A 26,398-nucleotide genomic window follows, 5' to 3' on the forward strand; every position below is an offset into this window, starting at 1 on the left:
TTCTCTCTCCACTTCAACAGGAAATTAACTGGACAACGCCAGTTCCCAGTAAGTTTTAAATACACCGATCTTCAAACACTTGTTCCTCATTGAAAAGTAGCTCACTCTTTCAGCACTTGAATCTGATTTATTATTCTGAAAGAGAGGATGACTGTGTTCCAAATACCCAACTCCTCTTCGATGTCTTGCACACACTTGGATCTTACCTGGAGCAGAAAAACTCAGATACTTCTGTTTTGCTGTGTCTTTGGAGTCGTAAAATTTCAGCACATCTAGTACCGCCTGGGGGTTTTTCTTCTGTTCTAACTTTGTGATATTTGAGGTCTGAAGCAACCGAGCCCATTGTTCTGGCATTCCCTGAGAAAATAGGCTATTTTAAGCATTGTGCTAGTATTTTGAAGATTTTTAAAAAGCAGAACAAATTTCTTTCCTCTATAAAAAGCGCAACACACACAGCCTTAAACACATGAACAAGTAGGAAGGGGTTTTAATGGGGAGCTGTATGTCCATAGGCGACAACAGAAGTCACTGTGCCAACATGACACCCCCTCTTTTGAGGTGTATTAAACCAGATGTGAGGAATGGGAACACAAAAGTGCTCAACACAGTGTTACCCACTAACAAAACTAAACTGAAGAGGATTTCTCGGGGAAGGCTCTCCCAGGTGACAGAAAGCATCAGCTCTGACATTTACACTGCAGAAGTACTAAGAGGTCAGTGACTCATCGCTCTGCATGCTGTACAAATACACAGTAAAATTATTTATTTGAAAATACAAAGACTAACTTGCACTTTATTCTAAAACGTCGCAATGGCTTCACTAGAGCACTGACACATGGCTGGCTGCCTTCTGAGCTACTCCGAGGCAGGTATGTACTTACAGTGAACTCTCCAGTAACAGCATCAAAGCCAACATGGATCGTATGCTCAAAATCTGATGGTGGGGAGATTTCTGGCCTTTCCTTTTCCTTCTTCTTGCTTCCTGAAAAAGACATTCAAAGATCTACTGAGCAAAGATTTAAAGTCTTATTGTGTCCATAATCAGGCCAAGCATTACAACAATTAGGATGAATGTAACCATTATTCTGTTTACTGGATGGGATGTTTACATATGCAGCACAGTGATTTGATGTTTTCAAGTTGGTATAGGCTTCACGTAAGAATCAACAACTTGTTCCATTCAAATCATTTATACTATGGTGTGCTGGTTTTGGCTGGGGTAAATTTTCTTCATAGTAGCAAGCAAAAAAGCGATTAAGAGCAGAGCACAAGGTGCTCTGTTGAGCATATGAAATCTGAACATATGAAATGTTTACAATGCAAAAAAGGACATTTTAATATAGATTAAGAACAACACCGAAGACAACTTCACTTCGACCTCAAGTTCACCCTAAAGACAGTTAAAACTCTGTTGCCTCACTGCTTCAAATTCAAGGTAATTAATGCAAACTAGGACTTCCTGTGATGAAGATAAGAGTTTATAGCCTCAGAGCAATTACCTAATTTAAATTAAAAGGGGGGGAAAAAAAAAAAAAAGCAAGCATTATAAAAGTACCAGAAGCAGGATCAGATAATGAGAAGGATCATGAGCAAAATCCAGCCTCGATTCAATTAAATTTAGATGATGTTTTATAATGCCTGGGGCTTGGGTTTTTTATTTTTTCTGACAAAGAGAAAATAAATAAAAATGAAAGACAATTTGTAGTTAGCTCTAAATAGAAAATACACCATTCTGTTCTGTTTGGAGTTAAGTTGAAAGTTTTCAGGAACATGTTTTCTTGTTCTTGCAAAAAAGCCTGAGCCCTAGTGCTTTCCCTGCCAGAGCAGAGGGGTGTACTTGCTGTTTGCTTTCCAGGCAGAAAGATGATGCTCAAGGCTTCACCTCATGGTCCTCTGCTGAAAGACACTGCCTGGCAATGAGCTGTAGAGTGTGTCTAACCTGATACCAAGAAAACTGCCTGTGTAATCCTGGGAATGCCTGGGGGCTCGCACAGCATACAGCTGAATCAGCTGCATTTATTATAGCGTTCATGAAGACAGCAAGAACCCTGTAGTGCTCATAATCACAAAGAAAAGCAGCACACCATTTTGCAATCTAACTTGATTACCATTTTATGTATGTCAAAAAAAAAATTTTTTTTTGCTTTGTTTTTAAATTCACCTTAAAAGTCATGTAGTTTCAGTACAGAAAAAGAGCAGCTAGAACAGCACCCTCTTTGTTACTACATGGTAAAAACTTCCTGAACATGGGGTGAGCATGGATTGTGCGGCTCAGAGTCAGAGAAATCTGTCTGAAATCCCCTCACGCTGGTGGGAAAGGAAGGACAGGGAGCTGAGGACAATACTTGCAAACGAAAAGCCATGTGGGCTGCCTCCAGCTGAACAATGCAGTGGAAAGACACGGCTATTATAAACAGGATATCTTTAATATGGCTGCACAGGTCAGAGCCAAAAACCAAACAGACTGTTAAATGTTCTCACTAACACCGTTCAGTCACAGGACAGGAGAAACTTGCTTATGTAGAAACCTTTAAGGAAAGTAGTTTCTTCCCAAACTCTTGCAGTTGTTTATGTGAAAGCAGGGGGAGGAAATAGTTATATTCCTTACGAAGGTTTCTGTTCAGGCACACTTGACATGTAGGGAACAGGAGCTGGTGCTTAAACCCTCCAGCATGAGCTGCACAAATAAACCCACTCCTTCCAAAAATACACAGATCTCATTAGTAGGCTAGGCAAGGAGACTAAAAAAAAAAAATCACTCCTCTGCCCACAGAACAGCAGATCAGAGCTGCACTTCAAACAAATGCAAGCAGTGAGCTTCAGTCAAGAGGCAAGTCCCGTGAGTCATGTGTTGGCAGGACACACTCGAGGCTCTGCAAGCAAGGCCACTCTGAGGCCATGCTGTGTTTCAACCTCTGATGTGTTTTTAAATGGGAATCCCTTCATTTAAGGCAAGGGTCATTTCAAACAGCAAGTGCATCTAAGATGTGGTCCCTCTGCTCCGCAGAGAGAGCAGCACATAGTGCCCCTGTTCCCAGGAAGGGGAAGACACAGGTCCTTTGTAAGGGTTCGGTGAATTGGAGAGCTGCTCTGTCCCATTGAGAAAGTGCCTCAAATACGGCTGGCTTCTTCCCCAGATGAAGCAACAAGCACCCAGCAAGGTGTCCCCCCTGAGGTACTTCCACAACCTTCCTACATCGCAAACCCACCCTCAAGTATCCCTCGCTTCCCACCAGCCAAGCTCGGGGCGAAAGGCAAGAAACACAGCCTGGTCGTAGGAGGTAGAGGACTCCAGAGGGTACGCTGAGTTACTGAGCCGCAACTGAAACCACACCGACACGTGCCCTGAGCACGCTACCTGCACGATCCCAGGTCCTGGGTGATGCCCCACAGCACCGCCTTTAATAAATTCAGCTCAAACACAAACACTTCTTGTTTTAGGGGACTATTTTAAAGCTTTCCCAAAACACACAGAGGTTCATTTGACTTCAGAAGTCTAGCCAAGGAAATTCATGGTAATTAAGTACTCTAGTAAAAAGATGACTATCACTTCATTTATCCTCAACAATGGAACTAGAGGGGAAAAAACCCTCCATGACTAGGTAGGTCATTAAATAATCCCTTCAAATTTTTAGGGTTATTTCAGCGCAGAACTAGCTCAGACTTGGGGCAGAAACTCTGCATTTGCTAAACCTCACCGTTCCGCAGTGAGTCCCCCAAAGCACACCACCTCCCCAGCACCATCTTCTAAACTAGAGAAACCGGCCCAGAGAGGGCCGGGGCGGGGGGCAGAGCTGTGGCTGTAGGTAGGATGAAGCTGGCCAGGAGGGACCTTGCAAAATCATACAGACAGACATCTGCAGAGCAAAACCAAACAACGTTAGCCAATAACAGCTCTGTTTGCACTTGTACATCTCCTGGCCAGGCATCCAAGCATTCATTTTCCAAAAAGGAGAATTTACCATTTTTGTAGTAAGCTTGCACTGGCTGGAAAAGTTTTTCCCATGAAAATATTTCTATCCCAGGTTGACAAGTTATTTTGCCTATAGTCCCAATATATTTTTTTAAATCCAAGCATCAAGTTAGTATTTCTGAAAAGCTTCCCAGCAGCAGAATTAAAAAAAAAAAAAAAAAAAAGTTACTTAAATGGACATTTCTGGTGAGGGTGCGTCTCAGCCATGTTAATGAACAAAAGAATTAACATCTGACTATTGTTTTAGTGCCAGAAAGTCACTGTGTCCATTTATATTCTGCTTACATTTGACAGTTTTGCAGTCTTGAGGGCCAAAAACGCTTCTTTGGATGTTTAGATTATCCTTGTTGCAGTTCATCCAACCAACAAGTTTTCCAAAGTAAAAAAATACAACTTTCAGATAGCTTCTTTAAGCTAAGTAATTCAATTACCATTTTTCCTAACCATGCAGTAAAACCTCCTGCTTTTTTTTTTAGGAGGACATTAGTTTAAATACTTTTAACATCCAGAAAACAAACTGACACCATTTTCTCTAAAATGTCCTTTTTGCAGGCAGAAATTATTTATTCCATTTTTAGTTTGCATTACTAAATATCAGTAGTCTACAGACATACATGCTAAAGTAGTATGCAGATTAATTTCCATAGATTTGGTACGCAACAGTATTTACAGGGGGGTCTGAGTAAGTTTAAGTAATGGAACTCCAGAGCAATTTCAGATGAGCCAGTACAATTTTACAGAAGTCTTCAACCACCTCCCTGGCCATTTCAGCAATGAACAAACCCACTGTCAAGATGGAAACAGGAAACGTCCAAGGAGAAGTAAAGGTACTATAAAATGTCACAAAGCTCTCCCGCTGTGCTCCACCCACTTGCATTCATCACTCATTTCACAGCACAAGCTAGTCTTACACAGTATTACTAATTCAGAGCAAGGAAAACCCTTTAAGTGGCGTTTATGTTTTACTTCATTATATCCCTGTCTGTAAAAAAGGGCTACAAATGCTGTGATGAACAATCAATGCAACAGCATAATGACAAGTACCATCCCAGCTCCTAAACCTTTCTCCCAATATGAACGTGGACAGATTTGACCCTTCCACAAGATTTTCTTGCAGCACTCACCATGACAATTTCTAGGCGCTTCCTCCCGTGACTGATGATATAATGGTAAATCACCAGTTTCTGCAGTATTGAAGGGCTTAAGCTAGAACCTGCTGCAGACATGTGGAACTGCATCTCGCTGACAGCACCCAGGTTCACCACCTTCACCAACCTCAGAGGCCTGGAGCCTCTCGCTGGAGGTGCTGCAACCAGCCTGTGGTAGCTTCTCACATTCTCCTTAGAGACCTACCTCTTTGAGGCTTACCCATGTCAGTAAAAAAGACCACCACTTCTATTGCTGTAATGCAGCCACAGTTATTTCACAATAACTGACCTTGTGAAATAACTATTCTGCTTCCAAAAGCTACACTGGCCAAATCCTTCCATCCTCCGAAAAGGAAAGCACACCCACTGCTGAGAGCAAAAACTCTGCCAAACCATGGAAAGCCAGTTCTTCCAAACACAGGGAAGCCTGCCTCTAGCGTTTGTCTCCGGAGGGAGGCATGACTGCAGAGGGACTGCTCACACAGCTGAGCAAGAGTAAAAACCAGCCCTGGGGAAAATACTTAGCCAAGTGAATAAATAACCCGAGGAGCAAAGTCTCTTGAAACAGTCAAACCTGTGTCGGCAGGACTGAACCAGTCCTGCCCAGCACATCAGCAACGAGGTGCAGGAAGCCAAGAGCAGAACTAGAAGACATTAAGACCAGCAAAGTCTTCCCTTCATGTATCTTAATAGTAATCACAAAAACGCTAACTGGTAGAGATTAATAAGATGCATAGCAGTTTCAGGTCAGGTTTGTAAGTCCCTGCACAGTTTTACTGTACCAGTTGTTAAAAGGTATTTTTATCTGCACTATTTTGTTGTACATGGATACAGACATCCTGGAGAATGAGGATCAGGGCTCCAGCAAAGTACATATATTCATAATACAAAAAAGAGGACAGAAAGAAATCACAAGTAGAGTCTCGTTTCATTAGAGCAATTTTTTATCAGAAATAATCCCTGTTTACAGCAATCCAGATTTTTCCCCCACTAGTAATTAATCCTAACAGTGCAGTTACACAGACAGAAGGACTTCATTTTTCTCAATTCTCCTTCAGGCACACTGCCCCCTCCCCACTACTTCTTTACTACCTTTTTTTCCCTCCAGGTACCACATAAACGGTCATCAACATGAAGTAACTTCCAAAACAGCTGGATGCTCAGTTTAAACTAGAAATCTGCATTTTGCATAGCCAAATGGTAAGTAATACGATACCCAGGAATCACAAATATTTATTAGGGCTGTTTGGAAGTGCCTTACTTTAAACTGGGCAGCAAACATGAGAAGCAATAGGTGGTGGTTTTCCTCAGTAGGCTATTGAATTTTTCTTACTTAGCATTTCCACTTCAAACATCCCAGTGCAAACAGAAAGAACATCTCAGTGCATTAAACACACATCTCCCAGTTTTCACCACTTCCTTCAATCCCCTACACTTGGACAGCCTGGACTCAAATGTCTAAAGCACTACCAAAGCTTACAAGAAGAGCAAAGGAATACAAGTAGCAACCTTTGAAAAGAGAGGCATCTTACCTTTTTCAGTGCTAGAGAATATGGAGATGATTTTATTCCTAGGTTTTCTCTCTTCTGGTACAGAGGGCAGGGGCTTCAAGCTGTGGTTGGCAGACAACTGGTCTTTGCCCCCTGAACTGAAGATAGTACTGCTCATCCGGACAGGAGGAGCTGGTGGCTTGTCTTCCAGTTCTCCGTTGTCAGACATGGTTCTCAATAGCTAGTGAAAGCACTGAAATAGAAATAGGTGTCTTAACATAGGAAGAGAGCACAAAGTACACAAATATAGCATTTCTTCTGTTGATCAACAGGGAAAGGAGGTGCAAGCTCTACTCCGAGGAACTCGGCGAGCACCACACTGGCAGGCACCAATGGCTCTGCCCAAGGAAGCAGTTCCCTTCCTCACTCCCACCTCTGGGACACGCATTCATTTGTGCCAGCAGCAGCATTTGTGGGACAGAGTGACATACTTTTCCAGTGATAAAACTAACCCAGTCGAAAAGAACAGTCAGCTGTATTGTGGACCAGTTCCCATATCTGGTTCATTATCTGTTTGCACAAAGGTTGCGTACGTGAAAAGGGCAGTACATGTAAGGGCGTAAGTACAGCATCTTTTAGGGGTAGCTCTAGCATCAAACACCTTTAAAAGCCTCAGAGGCTTTCCTTCTTGTCACTTATCAGACAACATCTTGGGGAGGAAAGAATAGCTTATGTTTATAAGTCATAATTCAGCACACCGTCCACATTAAGTCGTATTGGTAATATCTCTACCCAAATTATGCAGCGTGCACTAAACAACAAGGGACTAAGATCTACTGGATCCGTTCCACTTCGGAATGAAGACTTGCATTGCTGCTTCACTTTGTGCCACACTTTCTCCGTTGCAAAAAGAATATAGTATCTATCACCACAATCCTCTGACTCCTTAACAAAAACATGAACGAGAACAAATAGCTGCTAAAGCTAAAACCACAGCAAAATAAAGCATCTGCAGGACACATCCCACACTCAAGAAAATCTGCGCTGGCCTTTCCTCCCTCCCCATAATATCCTGGAGATTTTTCTCTGATCACCAAGAAAAAGGCAGCCTCTCTGATAGAGAGCAAATAGCACAAAAAGGTTTACAGAAATTACCTCTCTGACAGATGAGTAACAAACATGCCCCTCATTCCTCTTTATGCTCAAATGATAAGCTACTTCTTTGGTACAGGAGCCAACACATCTCCTAACCTCACAATAGGTTAGGAAATGAACAGCCTACTGCTGTCTACCAGCTGCCCATCGTATTCCCAAAGCATGACTTAGTCCCAGCCACGCCACTGGAGCAATCGTTATCAGTGTCATTCAAAAGAGCCAGGATAAGACCGTGCAAGCCACTCTCAATTATCACCCCTTATTTCCAAAGTACAAATATTGTGTTATGCAATGTCTCGGCACAACATGTGCATCTTGCACACATGTTCACACGATGTGCATCTTAGCAGCAGAACTAAAAACGTGGATTGTCATTCCCTATAATTTCATTGGGTGAGTGAATACTGTCAAATCCCCAAAACAGGAAAACAAATCAGGCTAGCAGCCCAAATTCAAGCAGCACAAGACCACACTGTTTTATGTCGTGAAGCTCAAGAGAGATTAAAATTAATTATCACCACAAATGCCCATGAAAGCATATAATTTCCGTACAAATACCTTCAGAGGCACAAGCAGCATGAAGCAACGTTCTGGCAGTTGCAAGTGAAAACTGGGTATGTGCTGGCTGCCCCATCTACTTAAAAGAGTGATGGGGAACTGTGGTCAGAGCTGTGCAACACCCACCTAGACAAACCTGCCTTCAAGCCCTCTGCCTGATGACAGAGCGATAAATAGACCTGGAACATGTGGACACGTCTGCAGGGATGCAGCTGTGAATCAGACTATGATTCCCATCCTCCAACAGTCTTCCAAATTAATTCACTTACTGCCCGCTCTTTCAGATGCTGCAAGTTATCTACAAGATCTGCTGTATTTTCTAGTACCTACACTGCAACATGAGTCAAAACTAAGAACCCTGCAATCTAACAGCAGGTTTGAGCAGCCTACCCACAGGGATTTTAATTCCAAACGCTTCTGTAAAACACATATTGTTTGCACAAAGGATGTGCCACCAATTTGAGACGTACAAATTTCTGGTCTGAACCACCAAATTACCTATATGGTATTCAAGAGTCCTACTAAAGCTAGGCTTGGAGTGATGGCAGTACAGGGGACAATAATCCATTTCCCTTATGCTAATCAAATCTCAGAAAAAGAGTAGGATATAGGGTCCTTCACTGTCCAAATCGGAATAGATATTTAAAAAAAAGGACTCTTTTGAACAAAGAAATACAATCAGATAGCTAAATACATCATAGTAGGTAAATAAGCACATCACAACTTTCAACACCAAAATTATATATTAAGTGAAGAAAAGCAACATCATGAGTAGCTTCTTCTAAAGTAAACCCTACTCCTTCCTCCATCTGTGCAGTTGAGCTGCCTGATATTAGCGAGAGCGGGAAGTAAGGATAAACAACCAACCTGCGTCTGAAACTGGACAAGAACAGACTTGGCCCTCCAAGCCCATACTAAATCCCTGCATGCTCCCTTGGAGAGCCCAGGCACCAAATTAACAATGCTGCAACATGGTACTCTGGCTGCAAATTTAAAACATTTACTGCACTTTCGCTTACATATTTCTAAAATAAAACTCTCACTGTAGTGAAAGTTCTTAATTTTCAGTGACACGAGCAGCACAAGTCAGCTCATCGCATACTTGGTATTACAGCTGCTTGATCTGAAAGGAATTACTCCTTCGCACCTTGCGTGCTCCAGAGAAGAAACTGTTAAGCCACAAGTAGGAAGCAAGTGCATGGAAATCCAAAACTCATCCATTCCAGAGGAAAATGAGGCCCTTCAAGAAGCTGGCATAACACCACCTGTGCAGAACCTCGAGAGCTGCAGCTCTATCAGCCAGTTGGTGTTCAGAAAGATCCTTGATCTCGCTCCAAGCAGAGCCCAGGAGCTCTACGGGGGGAAAATAGGATGCGGGGCTCGTAGAGCTGGCTGGAGGGGCAGAGAGAGCTTGGGCATCGTCATCCCACCTGAGGGACTAGCTCCAGAGTTTGCAGTTAAACAAAATCCTTCAAGCTCATTACATCTGTGGTTTAGCAAAACCTCAGCTTTTAGGAAAAACCTAAGAGATGTGATTTATTTAATAACACAAAGTAGTATAATTTCTGAGTGGCTGTTTCAAAGACTGTTGTTAAAATAAAGTGTTAGATCCAAAAGTGTTTTGCACAAAGGACCATTACGATGCACAGCAGCTTTGAATTCAGAGTTTAAATAAATTCGCACAGCTCCACTCACAACAGATCTCTTCAGGAAAGAGAAGTCTGATCCTTCAGTCATCATCAGAAGTTAAAAATCAAACACTTTGTTCAGGTTCAAATCCAAACAACTAGTCTCCTGGCAGCAGAGTACAGAAAAAAAGAGCAGCTCCCGCCTCCTTTATCCTTACCCTTTCTTCATCACGCAGGGAAAGTTTCCACAGCATCAGGAAGTACTTTTGAAATTGCTGCAGAGGTTTTTTATGGGCAATAACTGGAGGAGGGATTTTAAAAAGAAGAGGAAGAGAGAGGGGAAAAAAAAAAAAAAAAAAAAAAAAAAAAGCACAAATATACCCTGAAGCTCCTTTTCTGCACTCTCACTCCCCCAGAGAGGAAGAGCAGCCTGTTCATTTCACAGCAGCAAGGCGTAATCACGCTTGCACCATCACCCACGGGCTGCCTTGCTGACTCATGGCTTACACAGGGAATTGCAAGGACACGGGGAATTTTCATTTTTCCAGTGCCTGCCAAGAGTCTGTACACTGGCAAAGGGGATGTCAGGTTCATATTTCTCTGACAGAATCAGACAACACAATTAATGGTGGGGTTTTTTTTTAGCTTGGTTGAAAGACATTTACTAAAATGGTTAACTTAAGTTTGAGCAACCTCAGAAAAGTATGTTGAATCTGGAAGAAAGATGACAGCAGAAGCCATGGTAATGATATGGAAGAGGTCGTAATCAGGTGAAAGAGATTCATCTTTGCCAGTGAAGATAATACTAGTAATAATAATGTATTCAAGCACATCGGCAACTCCCCCACAATCACTAGTCACACAACATTTAATTATAAGAACTAGAAAGCAATGGAATGAACCACAGAGACAAGCTGTGAAGCTGCAAACAATACTTAACTACAGACTCCAGACAGATTCATTCCCACCACAGGACAGTGCTGCAACCCATTACACTCACACGGAAAAAAAAAAAGATACAGAAGGTTTTCTCCCAACAGTTCTGCTGCTTACTCCACTAAACATACTCATGGGTGGCCACAAGGCTCCAATTCTCAGTCCTCATCTCCAGTATATGACACATGACACTACTCCCAGTAGCTGTCCCCTCCTTTTGACAAAGGTTTCTTGCCCTGCACTGGGGTGGCAAAAAATGGAAGTGCCCTCTTCATCCTCAGCAGCCTTAGATGCCATCATAACACAAACTGCAGCTGCTGAAGAGCAAATGCACTCTCTCCTCTGCTGCCGAGGCAGCAGCAAGCGGCCAGCCAGGGTTTGTCCATGCTGTCCTAAATCATTCACCACCAACAGTGGGAGAGCTGAAGCCAGGTTCCTCAGAAGCACAGCTCTCCTCTTTCCACCTTTGCCTGGTGAAGCTGAGGCAAGACAAGCATGGGGAAGCTCCTTGTGTAGCTTAACTTACCCTCTTCCTCCCAGCCCCTGAAGAGACCCGCTGTGACAAATTTGCATGTGTGTTCAGAGTTTCATGTTTACAACAGTGTTCCAGGAGTCAGTCCTGCTGCTCACCAGCTTTTTTCCTTTTGGGGAAGAAAAGGGCCCAAGAACCTACAGCATACCCAGGTCACAGAAGAGAGACAGCAGTTCCGGTCACTGCCACTGGTGGGAAAACACCCAGAAACAGAACCCTGACAGTGAGTAAAAACTGGAAAGTAAAGTGAGAACTGGGAAGCATTTTCAGAAAGCTGTCGAACTCACACTGCTGCACCACATTAGTCTGAATGGTCTGGCTTTGACTTGGTTTTTTTTTGTTGTTGGTTTCCCCCCCACGCACACACCCCCCTTCAATTCCCCCTCGTGTGAGCTGGGCTGCTTCCTGAAGAACTTCCTAAGTACAACTCTTGGGCCGGTCCTGGCTGCCTCGGCCTCCCTCGTGATCGGTATCAAGGCTGACGCGCAGTCCCGTCCCAGCTGAAGCGGTACGCTTGTTCGGTGGCAGGCTCTGCCATGGAGGCCCCTCTCCACCACGGAGCTGCTGTTTAGCTCCTCTGACTTCTAAAAAAGGACAAACATTTCTCCCTCAAATTTGTTTGCAGAATGGCTAAACGAAAACAAAATTAAACTGAAGACAATTATTATCCTATCTGCCATATTGCACAGTCATATTTTCCTGGAGCACTTGTACTTGAGCAGATTAAGTTTTAAATATGCATTATGCATGCATTCACATCAGTCTTACAGTGTAGTACTGTAAGGCCCCAAGCAGGGGTAGAAAGATGGTACCACGCATCAAATAAAACAGCTGTAGGAAGTTCTCATATCATCAAGAGTTGAATTTGTCATCTTAAAATGTTCAAATTAACGTATTCGAGGAGTCTAAACTGCATCTGTATTTCACTGCCTGGGATTCGATGCAAAAGTAAATTGGACTATTGCTTGGAAAAAAAAAACAAAACAAAGAAAACACATGAAGCTCAGAGCTCTTTGATAACACGTACAGAAATTCCTACTCCTGGAACACAGTATCCCGGCTTTACGCTGCCACCTAAGCAACAGATTTCTGAGGAGCCAGAACAAAATCAGTGAAATAAATCACGTCCTCTGTATGTACATACCCTGACAGGAGGCTCAGAGAGCTGCAAACTGAACTCAGTTCTATCTCAGGTAAAAATTACTAAATTATCTTACTATTCACAATGTGACACAGAAGGAGCCACCCAGACATCAAATTTAAGTCAGTTTTGCAGGGCTGACCGAAAAGCAGAAGTAATGGATTTCAGGCTAACAATGCATTAAGAAATATAACCACTTTGCTTTTGAAATCATAATCCTTGACGTGCCACTACAGCTGCAGGACCTTACTGGGACACCACCTGAACTCCTGCAAGAACTGCAGAACATCTGGGGCCACGGTCACAGACAGCAGGCACGGTGCTTGAAAGCAACACAGCAAATCCTTCTGTTTGTTGTCCGACAGAAGGAGTGAAGGAAGAGAACAGAACAAAAGTGAAAAAAAAACCCTGATGGTAAACGCATTTCCCTGTCCCAGCTCTAGCAGAGGGCAGGAGGGCTGACAAAAGCAAGCTACCCTTACAGCAATCTGCACGGCGGAGGCTGTCATTTGCTGTCTTCCTGTAGAGCCTTATAGGGTACTACAGGCAACATCTGTCCCACGCCGAGAGCGGCATCCGGGACAGCCAGGACCAGAGCGGAGGAAAATAGCAAAAGAGATGTCTCACAAACAAATCTCCAAGGCAGAAGATGTCAAGTGAGAAGAAGTGCAGAGTAATTAAAAACAATACAATAAAAGAACTAGCGTGTGATGCTCCGAGGAGAGACCTGTGTAACAAGACAGATTTAAAGCAGTCATGGTTTATATTATAAAAACCCTTGTTGAAAAAATCTGGAGACTCATTCCCAGTACACTGACCCCAAGCCTCCAGTGGCTTTAGTAGCTAGCTTATCCTCAGCCTCCACCACATTACCACCCTTTAATATCTGAAAAGTTATTAAAATAATACTTTTAATACCATCATCTTACTGGAGATGACGACACTTGATGCTTCAATATTCTGGAAAAGAGGGTAAACAGATACACACATCATGCAATTTTTAACTGGAGACCAGAGGGCTGCTCATTTCACCAGCTATTCCGTTTTCTTGGACCAAACAGATTTTGAAGTCCAAAAGCAGAATGAAATGACTGCATGGATATTTTTCTTCCCTCCTTTCTCCCTGCACCCCCCCCCCAACCTTTTGTGTGGGTTTTGGTTTTTTTTTTTTTTTTTTTTAGGGTTTTTTTTTTTTTTTTTTTTAAGGCTCCTGTTGAGCAATAGATTTCCTGTGATTAGCTCACTTAGTACTGATTATAGCTCACTTCCTCCCAGGGATTAGTTGAAAGCAGCTAGCTTTCTGACAAGTTTTTATTCAGATGGTGCTACCTAGCCACAGCTCACTTCCTGCCCCATCTCTAACAGCATGTTAGTTCAGCAGCTCATCAACTTGAAATTAGTTCACGGCTGCAGAAAAAATCACAGAACCAGCAAATCTGATTGTCTTCTCCACAAGAAGCAAAATAAAGTCTTTCTGCATGTTTTGCTTTCCAACGTGAAGCATTTGGATCCATGAGATGTATTTAATCAGATTCAAAAAGGAGTTTTCTGGAACAGTATGAGACTACCTTCAGAGACTGAAAATACTTATCTCTTCATTTCAAGAGAAGTTGCGCAAAAAAAAAAAAAAAAAACAGTAGTGGCAGACAAAGAATTACTTTCTTGCAGACTTGGCAAACGGAGTGGTAGATCTTCTGCCTGCCAAAAGAGGACTTGTGCGAAAGCAAGAACAAGAGTAACCTTGATAATGTCCAGTAAGAGCCAGCAGGATAATCTGTTCCACCTATGGTTATTAAAAACACATGCAGATGCTGTAATGCAACACGCAGCTCTCGGAGCCTTCCCACCTCTAAAAGGCAGGCACCAATCTCCACTGGACTTGCTAAAACATCTCCTTCCAGCTTTAGGTGGTCTCAGATAAAAGTGTTTGGTCAATGTCAAACCACATACCTGCGAAACCTAACAGTTATTTTGATATTAACTTTCCTTTATGGGGAGGAAAAAGGAAACTAGACTAACCTAAAATACTCCAAACAAGCACAGATCTCCCTAATTTACAAACACAAACAAGTAAGATACCCCTTCAAATGATGCAGTGGAAGAAACAGCTAACACAAATAAAAAAATCTCTGAGCCTGTCAAACATAAATTTTTCATTAATATTTACAAAGGGACACACATTAACCAACTTCACTGCTCAGCAAGGTCGACCCACTAATAGAGCCAGTAAGTCACCAGTGTCTTTTTTTCAAGATGAACAGCCACAAGCACCAATTTGCCTCCTTCAACCAGCAAGGCTACAACCAAGATGTTTATAAACAGGTCCTTCCTTGCTCTTCCCTTCACTGCTACATGTGACACAGGCAACAACACATAATACTCCCACTCTAACAACAGCATAGGAGAACCTCAGTCTTTTGCAAAATCAGACTGGATGACACATAAAACACACAGCTAAATTCTTTCCAATCTGTCTTTTTCTGTCCCCTCAATTTCCTTATGATTTCTGCTGAGTCACACAAATAGAAGGGAAAACATCACCAAGAAAAATAACTGCCATTTAATGGCTAAGTGAAGAAGTGAGTTGGGGGAAAAAAAGGAAGAAAAAAAAAAAGCAGAAAGGAAACTATCTTTTGTTCAGAAGAAGGAATAGTCTCTTCAAAACCGTAATGAGATGTGCTTACCATGAACCAAGTTACAGAAGATATTCATGGCGTATTTAAAAGGGTTACTAAGGCTTCCTAAAGAAAAGTATTCTTCAAACTCATTGCCAAAGTACATTACAACCTAGAGCAATTGAGCTATTTACTCCTTAAGACACTTAGCAGATGTGCAAAGTCGTACACTGAAAACGAGCAACCACTCTGTGAAAATGTCATTTTCAAAATAAAACCAGATCCCAGTCTTCTAAGAAGCGACCAGTGGCAGACATCGCCTTCTCATCCCCTACAGCCAACACAAACAAGCATTTTTCAGCTAGTACTACTTCACCACGCAATGCTTATGGCCAAGTCATCCTTGATCCTCGGTGCAGGCACCATAAAGTACAACTTTCATATAATCACTGATAAAGATAAGTGAAGCAAATTACACTTCTAAGATTCTGGCAGCCTCCCAAACTGGCAGATCAGATTCACAAAGTCTGTATATATATCAAAAAATAAATGAAACAGTGATAGCAGAAACCTTGATAGGGACCAATTTTTCCCCCAGAATTTTCAATTTTGGCTTTTTTGAATTGGGAGAGAGGGGGATAATTTCTTAATTACCAGCTATGTTTTGTGACTGGAAAAGATATCAACAGGGAAGAATCAGAAGAGGCACAGGCTAGAGACAAGATGGTAAGAGTCCTGGTAAAAGCCCATTAGTGCATAGAAAATTTAAGCAGATTAAGGATTCCTGACTTCACTGCACACTGCAGCCACCTGCAAGTCTTGTGATACATCTCCACTTTCTCACTTTAAACCATGCACCGTAACCAACTCCCGCCTGCATCATCATTTCTGCTGCATAAGATAAATCTGGCACTATTGAACTGTGGTGTCATGTTTTACCACCAGTGAACTAAAAAACTCTGCTTTATCGCCTCTGAAACAGCTCAAACACCACAGGTGACAGTACCAGCCAGGTCTCAGAAGTGACTTCCCAACTACCTTTATTTCCCGTTTCCCCTTAGTTTGGCAGGAAAACTCACTGGACAAGGCTATGACGTCATTATTGCCAGCTGATGACAGCAGCACACAGAAACCAGCCAGACGGCTGTGCTGACGACCCACAGAGCGCGACGGAGGAAAAATGAAATCAAGAGGGACCCATTTCCACCCGCTGCCACCACAGGGCCGGGTAGTTACCGCCTACCAGCTGAATTCAGGCCACACTTCATTTTATACAGCCCACAGCCACAGTTTTCCTTCAACGAACCATTGTGCAACGCTGCATAATGATAACATGTACTCAAAGGTGTTTGAAAAAGCCTATTCAACCCTCAACGAGGAAATTACTTACCCCTGATCTACCTACTTAAAAACCTGAGCCAACTGAAGACAGACAAGGCAGCCTGCAGCATGCACATCCCATGCAAATCCCATGCAAATTCCAGGTGTTTGTGCTTACTCATATTTCACTAACTGGAAGACACTTTTCAGCCTTTATTTTCATGAGGTGAGGTTTTCTAAAGATCAAAGGAGAATGGGGAAAAGGGCAAGCAGGGAAAGTTTACAAGAAAAAAAAAAAAAACCAACAACCCAAAAACACAACAAAGTCTGTATCTCACTGTTGAGATTCTCTTTTAATTAAACCTGGAGTTTACAGGCAGGGAGGGACCACACATTCCAGAGCAAAAGTTATTTGAATAAAGGCTACCCTGCACGAGGTACCTATACAGCTTGGTGCACTTCTATATTTCTAACAGTGTTCAGAGCTGTTTAACCTAGACAATCACCACTCAATAGAGCAATGATAGAGCTCTAAAAATGTTAGGCTACTGGTGTTGTGCACAGAGATCACCAGTAACTAATAGAAAACAAAGGCTTTTTTTAACCTCTGGAAGTGTTGTTGGGCAATGGTAAGACAGGGCTGTGGCTTGCCCATCCAAATTAGAGGTCCGGGGCTAACTGGAAAGGGAAGAGGAAACACTTAGGGTGTACCAGGATGGCAAAAAAAGAATCGGTCACTCCCTCATCACACTGCTAGAGCCGCCAAATATCAGCTACAAGAAAAAAAAAAAAAAAGGAATAATAAGGGAAAAAACAAAGGGGAAAGTAGAGAGAAATAACTCCCTCCAGAAAAAGCTATCTTTTTCATAGGCACTCAGAATAGAGCTCTTTGTTTCTCTCTAGTGGCTGGCCAAGGCCTGCTTCAACTGCAGTGACCACAAGCGGACAGCGGTAACTTCAGCTCAACAGCCCTGAGGGCCAAACGCTCCTCTCTTCTTGCAGTGCTGTCAAACACTGCCAGCCTGGCACAAAATGCCACAATGGGAAGTTCTGTCTTTTGAGAGTTGATTTTCCCAGCCATGATGTGCGCCAGTGGACACCAGTACAGCGTGCTGCTGCCTGGATGATCACAACCACTAGAAACGGTTCACCAGCTTGCCAAAACCCCTCCATGAGGAGACCCAAGCTCAGGAGGCTTACTTCTTCATACCCACACTGAACATAAATTCAGACAGAAAGAACAAAGTCTACAGGAGATCAAATGCAGGATCTGTAAATACAAAAAAACACTTGAACATGGCAACAGGTATTCTAAAAAAAAAAAAAAAAAAAAAAAAAAAAGAAAACAAAACACCACAACACAGAGATGGCCTGAGTGGACATAACTCATTTCTTAAGCATATTCTAGCAGCACCATACAGAGAACTAAAAGATCATTTCTCCTGGAAGAGTTATATTCCATTTGTGCCATGACAGACAAGTACAATGACTTCTTTAAACACACAAACGCCTACATGAGAAGAATTCCCTGCAGCATCCCACTTCTGTAGCAGGCAAGTTCACTTGCCACTAGCTAGGAAAGTTATTCTTGGCTAGTATGCAAAAAGTGTACAAGCCTTAAGCCCTCCTAGAAACACACATAGCCTCCAGACTTCACTATCAGCAGAATAACCTATAAACATAAAACAATGCAGCCATGTCCAAGGCAGGTAGCACTGCTGCCATTAATGGTTTTGCCAAGGTTTGGCTCTCCTGCCCCTAACGAGGGTCCTGCCCACATCAGCAGAACTGATAATCCCACCACCACAGCCAGAATGCTTTCGGTAACAGGAAAAAGGACAGAGCATTGTTTAGTGCTGCAATTACTTGCAAGAAAAGTGGGAACAGGGGACAACATTAAACTAGTTTCCCTGCAAATAGCCATAGCCAGCCGTAGATCTTGATGGGGAAGCAGGGCATCCTATGAGTTTGGAAGTAAGGCTGTCAATTTATTAATACAAAACAAAACAAAAAAAATCAATGAAAAGCAACACACTCAGGAAGGGTCACTCCAATATTTCTCTACCAACAGCAGCTCAGGCCTGTAGGATGGCATCAGATCTTCGTAAAGTACTGCCCAGAGCTCAGCAACTAACACTCAGCCCACAGCTAGTTTGTATGAATGTTTCAAGATTGCCAAATTGAGAGAACTTCATTACACTGCTGAAGTTTAAAGTTTTATAAACTTTATACAAAGAGATATGTGATCAGCCTATTTTTTCCTGGCATATTTAACTCTGTTAGGAGAGCTAAAGATATCGAGATGGAGCACACAACCAAATTCTGCAGTCATTGCACATCGTCACGGGCAATCCCTTCCCCATTATTTCAAACAGCAATAGACAGTACAAAAAGCACAAACTCCAGCTGTCACAACTCAAATCAACACAAATTTCTAGGATCTCTATGCACAGAAAATTTTGGACATGAAAACCTGAGTGCAGCAGCAGAAAAACAGTGAGCTGTAATACCTAGAACAACAGGGGGAAAAGTGAGCCCTGTGAATCATTCACCTGTGTTCCCACTCGAGTGCTCTTTGCAACACTGCCCTGATTTGCTTTGCATGCTGCTACGAGCTTTCTACTTTAAAATTACTTCCACATATACAAGCAACGTACTGGTGTAGGGTTTAATACAGCAGTTCCCTGAAATTTGGGCAAATGTTCTTGTGTGCCTTTCAGGAAGCCAAAGCACTCATTTGGAAGCTGGAAAGAACAATTTGCATTCAAAAAACTGGCTGCCAAAACGAGTTTTTAAACTAATCTTCTACATTTTCTTCTTTAAGTCATTCCTAGTAAAACTACTTCTCTCACTCTTCTCACTCATAAACAGGTTTTTATCTAAATGCTGAAGAGATGAATCCAAACCAGCTAGAACTGGTGCACAAGCTACAAAGCAAAATCTATTAATAAATCAGCCAAAAAAGCTTAAAATTATATCACAGTTCAAAAACGACACATCTTTATTCCTCATATGCTGATGTGGAAACTAATTTTTGCCAAGCCTACAAGACAACTATAGGAGCCAGTAAGCGGGGGGCGGGGAGGGAAGATTAAAAAACTCAATTCCTTCTGCGTATTACTACTAGATAGGCTTCTTACAGTTCATACATGTAAATAAATGCACAGTGACTTAAACACCAATTGTGAGTGGTCAAACGAATCAAATTTTCAAAGTGATGTAATACAGCCTACCATTTTACATTAGCACACTTCACAGAAATTACTATTTTATCCCTACTTTACTGATGGAGAACTAGACACAAACTATCTCTAGCCATCTATGACTGTTTATATAGGATGCTGCAACACCTGGACCACAAAAACTGATTTTACAGCTCAAGAATAAAATACTTTTTAAAAAATAAAAATACAAGACGAAGAACAGTCGCCAACTGAATGGACAAAAGGCCTGAAAATTACACCACCACAGGATAACCAGCACCCTGTGAAGCAGGAGAGCTTCCAAAGGAAGCTGTCAAGTTAAAATAATATTTAAACAGTTGACAAAACATAATATTGAACTTAGCTGCAGAAGATTTTAAAAGTGTACTTACATCATTGTACAAATTAAGACAGTTTAACCCAGAAGCAAACACCATGTGAAAGGTCTCTATCACTGGTGACAGGTTGCCTTTGGGTATCTATGTATCTATCTATGTATCTATCTATGTATCTATCTATGTATCTATCTATGTATCTATCTATCTATCTATCTATCTATCTATCTATCTATCTATCTATCTATCTATCAGGTTTCCTAATAATTTATAAAAGATATTAAGCAACCATAAATATCATCCTATTGAAATTATTATTCAAAGTGTTTCCTTAGAGTGTTTTATACTATAGGTATTTCAGCTATCACAGCTAAGCTGCAACAGCCTGGGTTGTCTAGGCAAGGATGCTGTAGTACTACAGCACTTGGAGAAGTTTAAACTTAAGTAATCCTTCCAGCTCCACATATTATAACTATGTGCCTGTTCAGTAAAGAATGAGTGAAATTCTTATGGGCAGAATGATAAGATTTCAGTGAGATATTACAGAGCAAGAGTAAAGCTTCAGAAAATCCATCTTTGTGACACTCGGGCATTAAAATACAAAAAGGATGCAGTTCTCAAACCTAGTCCTACATTATTATCTGGCCTCCAATAACATTTGTGCAATTATAAAGCATCTGAAGATGTCTGTGAGGATGAGACTGAACTCACATAAAACAGACCCTGTCTACCATCTACAAAACACAAAAACTCATCTGTGTAACGGAGGCTTCTGTTTACGAGGTCCTAACATACATGCATACCAGTCCAATAAAAAAAATTAAAGCTACTTACTCTAATAGAGATACACCAACTATCTGAGGGGCTCTAATGCTATTGCAAGGGATGCATGATGCTAGTCTATGAAAAAACAGAAGGAAGACATTGCTCATGCTGTGTCATCAACACAAGACCTGAAGGCTTGCATTACAGCATTACCTTAGTCTTCAGCACTAGCTGAGCCCTAAATCACAGAAAAATGAAGGATGTATCAGGGAGGCATCACTCTGTGATAATCTACTCCATCTGGAGGTACTGCAGAACCAGGGTACTGCAGACAGCAGCTGAAGCAAGTCCTGGGCCACATCCCAGCTCCAAGAAGCCCTTCAAGAGACTCCTTACGCTGAAGCTGACATCCATAAAGAAGAGACAGCGGTCAGTATCTTCAGCAAGACACATCAACGGCCTGACCCAGCACAACAATTTTATGCCTGCCAAGTCCCTCCTCTTTTTAATTTACAATACTATTAGCTGCTACCACTAAGTCTGAACATATGAATAAGGGCATAAAACATTTTTGTGGCAACAAATGAGCATGGAAGACTTACAAATTCTGTGATTATGAGAATTCAAACACTTTTTTTAATAAAAAAGAGTTCTCCTCTCATAAAATTTACTGTAACTATTAAAAACACTAACCCATATTATACTACCTTTATAAGTGGTCACCTTGCCAAGAGCTTGTCATCTAAGGGAAAATTTTCTCAAGTCCTTTCAATTCTGTTAAGAAAACAGGAAATGAATTTCAGTAAACCATTTAATAGAGTAAAACAGAGATAAAGATCTCCATTAAACTTGGCAACAAAGAGAGCGCACACAAAAATATCAGTTTGAGCAGTCACTTGCCACCAGTGTATGACCACACTGCTCACTGGAAAATGGCCCATTATCCACTGTTGACCAGGTATGTATGAGCACATGCACAGTATGTGTGAAGCCAAAAAGAAAGCATTGATGATACCTGTACCTCATTTAGGAAAATTAAAACATGAGAAGGGCACAATTAAGACGCCAAATATTGAGGATTACTGACAAGCTTTTTGACAAAATGACAAAACTGTTAAGGGTTAGGAGGAGAAAGCTGTTTCAGCAGCGCAGGAAACACAATCACTCCTGTTAATCAGAGAGACGTGGAACAAAAGTTACATCTATTTTCAATCTTGACCAAGATCTCCAGTTAAGATGCAGTTTTAAATTCAGAAAGCTGGTATCTCACTTTGGCCCATGGGGTGTGGAAGGGCTAAGGAAGTAAAGTACATCCATCACCAGTCACTTAGCCAAGCAAGACCTGGTAGAAAACTACAGCCCAAGACTAGCTTCCAAAGATTTTTAATACCAGGCAAAGAGGGTCCCCAACGAGTCATGCCTGAAGTGTTAAAAGATAAAAGTCAGTGCCAACCATGTGTCTGACAAGTATCTCTTGACAGCAATGAGGAAATGGAAAAAAAAAATAATTTCAGTCCTGTTAGCATTAATACAACTTTTGTTTTGCTGGAGTAATAAAAACACCATTACCATAAATTAAACCACATTTAAAGTAATTTCATCTTTGTATTTTCACTTATCCTTCATTCTTTCAGTTTATTCCCCAACCTTTCTTCTTAATTTACTTTTTTTGAAACACTAAAACTTTATTATGCTCTAAGCTCTAGTAATATTGCTGTGGATGTGCTATCATATAGGTTCACCAGGTGTCTTAACTGCTTCCATGAGTAACACTATCGAGTTTTACCAAGCATGAATACATTTGCTTGTGTTGCAAAAAGACTGTAAGACTTTCTAGCATACACACAACAAGCCACGGAGAATCAGAATTATGCCTCTCAGAAGTAAAATATTTTATAATGGAATAATTATTAATAAATAAGAAATTAGAAGACATCCCAACCACACACTAAAACACACAGCCCTGCTTGTGAAGAAAGCATCCAAACCAGATGTACTGAACTATTCTGCATTTTTATTTTCCATTCTCAACAGCTATCTGAAAAAATAAACTACACCTAAAAATCTCAACACCTAGCCCCTAAAAAAAAAAATAACAAAAAAACACCCCAAAACCAAAACAAACACCACACACACACACCAAAAAAAAAAAAAAAAAAAAACAAAAAAAAACCCACCTAAACCAAATAAGTACTATACCACATATATAATATCCCTGCAAATAGGTCTAGAAGGGCTGGAAAGTAAAAGTAGTCACCAGCAGTGCCAACATGTACATTGGTTACTGCACAACAGTCCTCATCCCACCCCTCTGCCATATACTTCCCAACATGCCAGAAACAAAAATCAGGAGGAGGTACTTGCATGAATTTCTTCACTCCAGCAGTCAAGGCTCTTTTTACCACAAAGAATTAATTCGTAAATTTGGACATTATTATCAAAGAACCTTAGCATGTTAGCACCAGATTAACATTAACTGTTCTTGCTGCTGAATAGCTCTGAAAATCCTGGACTTCATTGGCACCCTTGAGTGGAAAAAGGAAGGAGACAAGTAGAAAAGATTTTACTAAGTATTTCACACTTGGTGATAATGTCTCAACTCTGAAAATCAAATATTTCAAATAATTATTTTTTGTGATAGTGACAGCTAGCATTTTACACATTGGGGGGGAAAAAAAATGAAAAGGGCCTCTTTCAAAGTAATAAATCATTTAACAACATTAGAAACCTGTTTTCTATGCCACAGAAAATTATGCTGGTATTTTGTGATGAAATCTACAGATAAACACCCATTTGTCCCTTTTGTGTTTGATGTGAAGTAACATTCCCAAAAGCTCAGAAACACATGAAAAAGGTGGAAAGAGCAGAAAGCCAGACACACAACTCTCCAGCTATTACAAACAGGGCCATTAGTGTCAGATCACTGAGTGAAATTTCCAAGCTAAGTTTAACATCAATGATTCCTTTTCCATCAGTTTAGTTCCCTGACGCAGTTCACAGCAGATTTGGGGATGCAACAGCACTAGCTCAGCATGGGTAGGAACAACTGTTTTGGGGTCAGGGCTGAACAAGACCCTCTCCTTTCCCCCTCCAACCCAAGCAGCTCATGCTCATATTTACCTAGGTGTAAAATCAGTCAGCACCCTTACAGTGACATATTTCTGGTCTAAATTAGTCACAGCAGGTGGACTTGATATCCTGGTAAAATTCACAAGCACTCAGCTTATTTAACACTAGTATAACACAGCAAGTATTTCATGAACTGCAATCAACCTGTTGACCCAAAGCGAGCAAACACGGTAACAGCCATCCGAGATCACATAGGAAGTCAGCCAGGTTCAGAAGATGACTCGACTAAGATCCAAATGTTTTGAAGCTGCCAGAACTGACCACTAACCCCATTGCTATGTTCGGTATTCCCAAACTCCACGAGCTGCAAAACTAAAAATCACACGCCACCAAGTAGCTGCTGAAGAATTAGGAAGCATCTCTCTGCACACCCGCAGCACACCATGAGAGCAGTGGGAAAACTGCCTCAGCGTGTGCATTTAAAGCCAAAAAGAGCTTACAGACATGTAGCTGGGACTCTGCACGGACGGACGTTCTCACCCTTTGGTCCTTTCTCCTCCAGCACCTTCAGGGAGTGTTTGCTGCTGGCCTTCTAGGCAGCCTCCGGGCTGTCAGACTGATGTGACCTGCCCGTAACAAGAGAGAGAGATCCTTTCCATGACCTCCTAAACGGCAAAGAGCCCCTTTTCAAAAGCACCTGGAATTGGGCCAGAAATTGGTTTTCCTTGATTCTGATATGCTGAATCCTGGCAAAAAGGTACAAAAATGTTTAATTCCTTGTCTTATGAATTCCTGATTGGTCAAACAGTTTAAAACAGAAGAAAAAGTTGAAAGACTTACATTTCTTCTCCTTTTACCTTTTCAGTAATATTCTGGAATTTTAAAAGTTACTCACTTTAAAACATTAACTTAACTTATTAAGCATTATTTTTTACACCTTAAAGCAGATAATACAAAAGCTGAAGCATACTTTCAATTCAGCCCCTTCCAATGAAGTATTTCCACAAAAACTGCCCAACCAGCTTCTGTCTGCAGCCCAAATACCCAGAAGAGCCCTTTAAGAGAAGGTGACCTTTTGCAGTAGACAGGCTTAAGAGAAAGGTATTTTAATTTTCATTTCGCCAGGTTCTCACTTTATTGGAGACCTTTACAAGAGGAAAAGGCTTAAAGATTCAAAGGTGATTTTAAAAAGCATCTTCCAGAAACAGCCTTTTCTTGCTCTTGTCCAAGAGATTCATCTATTCGTTAAAGCAGTTCTAGAATGATCGTAAATTAAGAACAAATAGAACTTAGCAGAAAGTATTAAATTTGTTGCTAAAATAACACCTGATGCTACTGGATAAAACTCTAACTTCCCTCATTAAAGAAGCTATGGTAAAGCCCATGTATGCCGACAGTTACAAACTCCTGTGGGTACACAGAGTCAAACACCCAGCAGCACCAGCAACTAAACAGGAAGCAGAAAACTTCAGGGGAAAAAAAAAAAAAAGTGGAATTTGACTTGGAAAGACTTTTTAGTGTATTTCCATTCCTTAATACACCTGCCAGCTGCCCTCATTCTGGTTCACATTATCTTAAATCCCTTTCTTAACATGGTACACCACTTTTAAACCACACTCACCATTACCCTAACAAGTTGGAACCTTCCTACAGCTGCTTTTCTTTGAAATGAAACTACAGAATTAGAAAGATTTAAACCTGTCTTATCAAAATAACTCCTTTAAAGATAGGAAATTATTTTTGCTAATTGGCAGAGAGAACAGCCCTGACCGAAGTTTCAAATGTAGTACAGTTGTTGGTGACAGGTAACCACATATCTTCCAGGACAACATCCAGTATTTCAGTAGCAAACTTGCACTGTTTAAGCGTTAAGCATTTGGGCAAACTTGGCATTGCCAGAGCTACACCAACACCACTGCTGGTCTTAGATCTTTCGGGAAACGATGACCTATCTATTATACAAAGCACCCAATACTTCCTACAAGTACTGTATTTCCCTAATAAGGTATGTTCATTGAAGCAATTCAAAGCATCAGTACATCATGAGCAGCTCAAGCGTAGCTTTTAAAAAAGCATTTTGAAATTTGTGAAGTTAAATACATCAATTTGAGAATTTCAAAATCTGCTTGTCTTGCCTGAAGAAAAAAAAGAAGCTTCACCAATTTCTGAAGCGTTTCAATATACCGTAACCTCAGCCTCTCAAAAGCATAAGGAATTCCTTTTGGGAATTCACAGGTAGTGTGTCTAATCACCTAAAATTTATCTAAACAGCTAAAATTAAACTCCTGTCGATTTAAAGGCACATTCCTAACATTTGCATCTCTGCCTGTCTGCCAGGTGAGACATTTTCAAAGCCTGATTAATCCCCATTCCCAGCTGAGAAAACAGAAAGAATGATTGACTTGAAAAACTGGCAAGTCAGGTACAGAATCGGCACCAAACCCAGGTGTTTCCAGCTCTCAGTGACAGACACTGCCCACTACATCAGTCAAAATACAAGCACTAAAGAGTGTATTTTCCAATTAAAGTA

At 41.3% G+C, this 26,398-nt stretch overlaps 1 protein-coding gene across 7 annotated transcripts in view; it reads right to left on the bottom strand.

Moving 5' to 3' along the window:
- Window positions 1-26,398, bottom strand: part of PAK2 (p21 (RAC1) activated kinase 2) — a 48,987-nt gene that overhangs the window by 15,609 nt on the left and 6,980 nt on the right. For 3 of the 7 annotated variants that reach the window (XM_032992593.2, XM_032992592.2, XM_032992586.2), the window contains exons 2-4: window positions 6,654-6,864; window positions 882-982; window positions 207-357 (exon numbers count right to left, since the gene is read on the bottom strand). In XM_032992593.2, the coding sequence (XP_032848484.1) occupies window positions 207-357; window positions 882-982; window positions 6,654-6,840 (439 nt within the window). In that variant the 5' untranslated portion in view covers window positions 6,841-6,864. The other 4 variants (XM_032992587.2, XM_032992589.2, XM_032992588.2 and 1 more) reach the window with 4 other exon arrangements.

Source organism: Tyto alba, unplaced genomic scaffold (assembly GCF_018691265.1).
Source record: "Tyto alba isolate M040663 unplaced genomic scaffold, T.alba_DEE_v4.0 Super-Scaffold_10, whole genome shotgun sequence".
Taxonomy (NCBI): domain Eukaryota; kingdom Metazoa; phylum Chordata; class Aves; order Strigiformes; family Tytonidae; genus Tyto; species Tyto alba.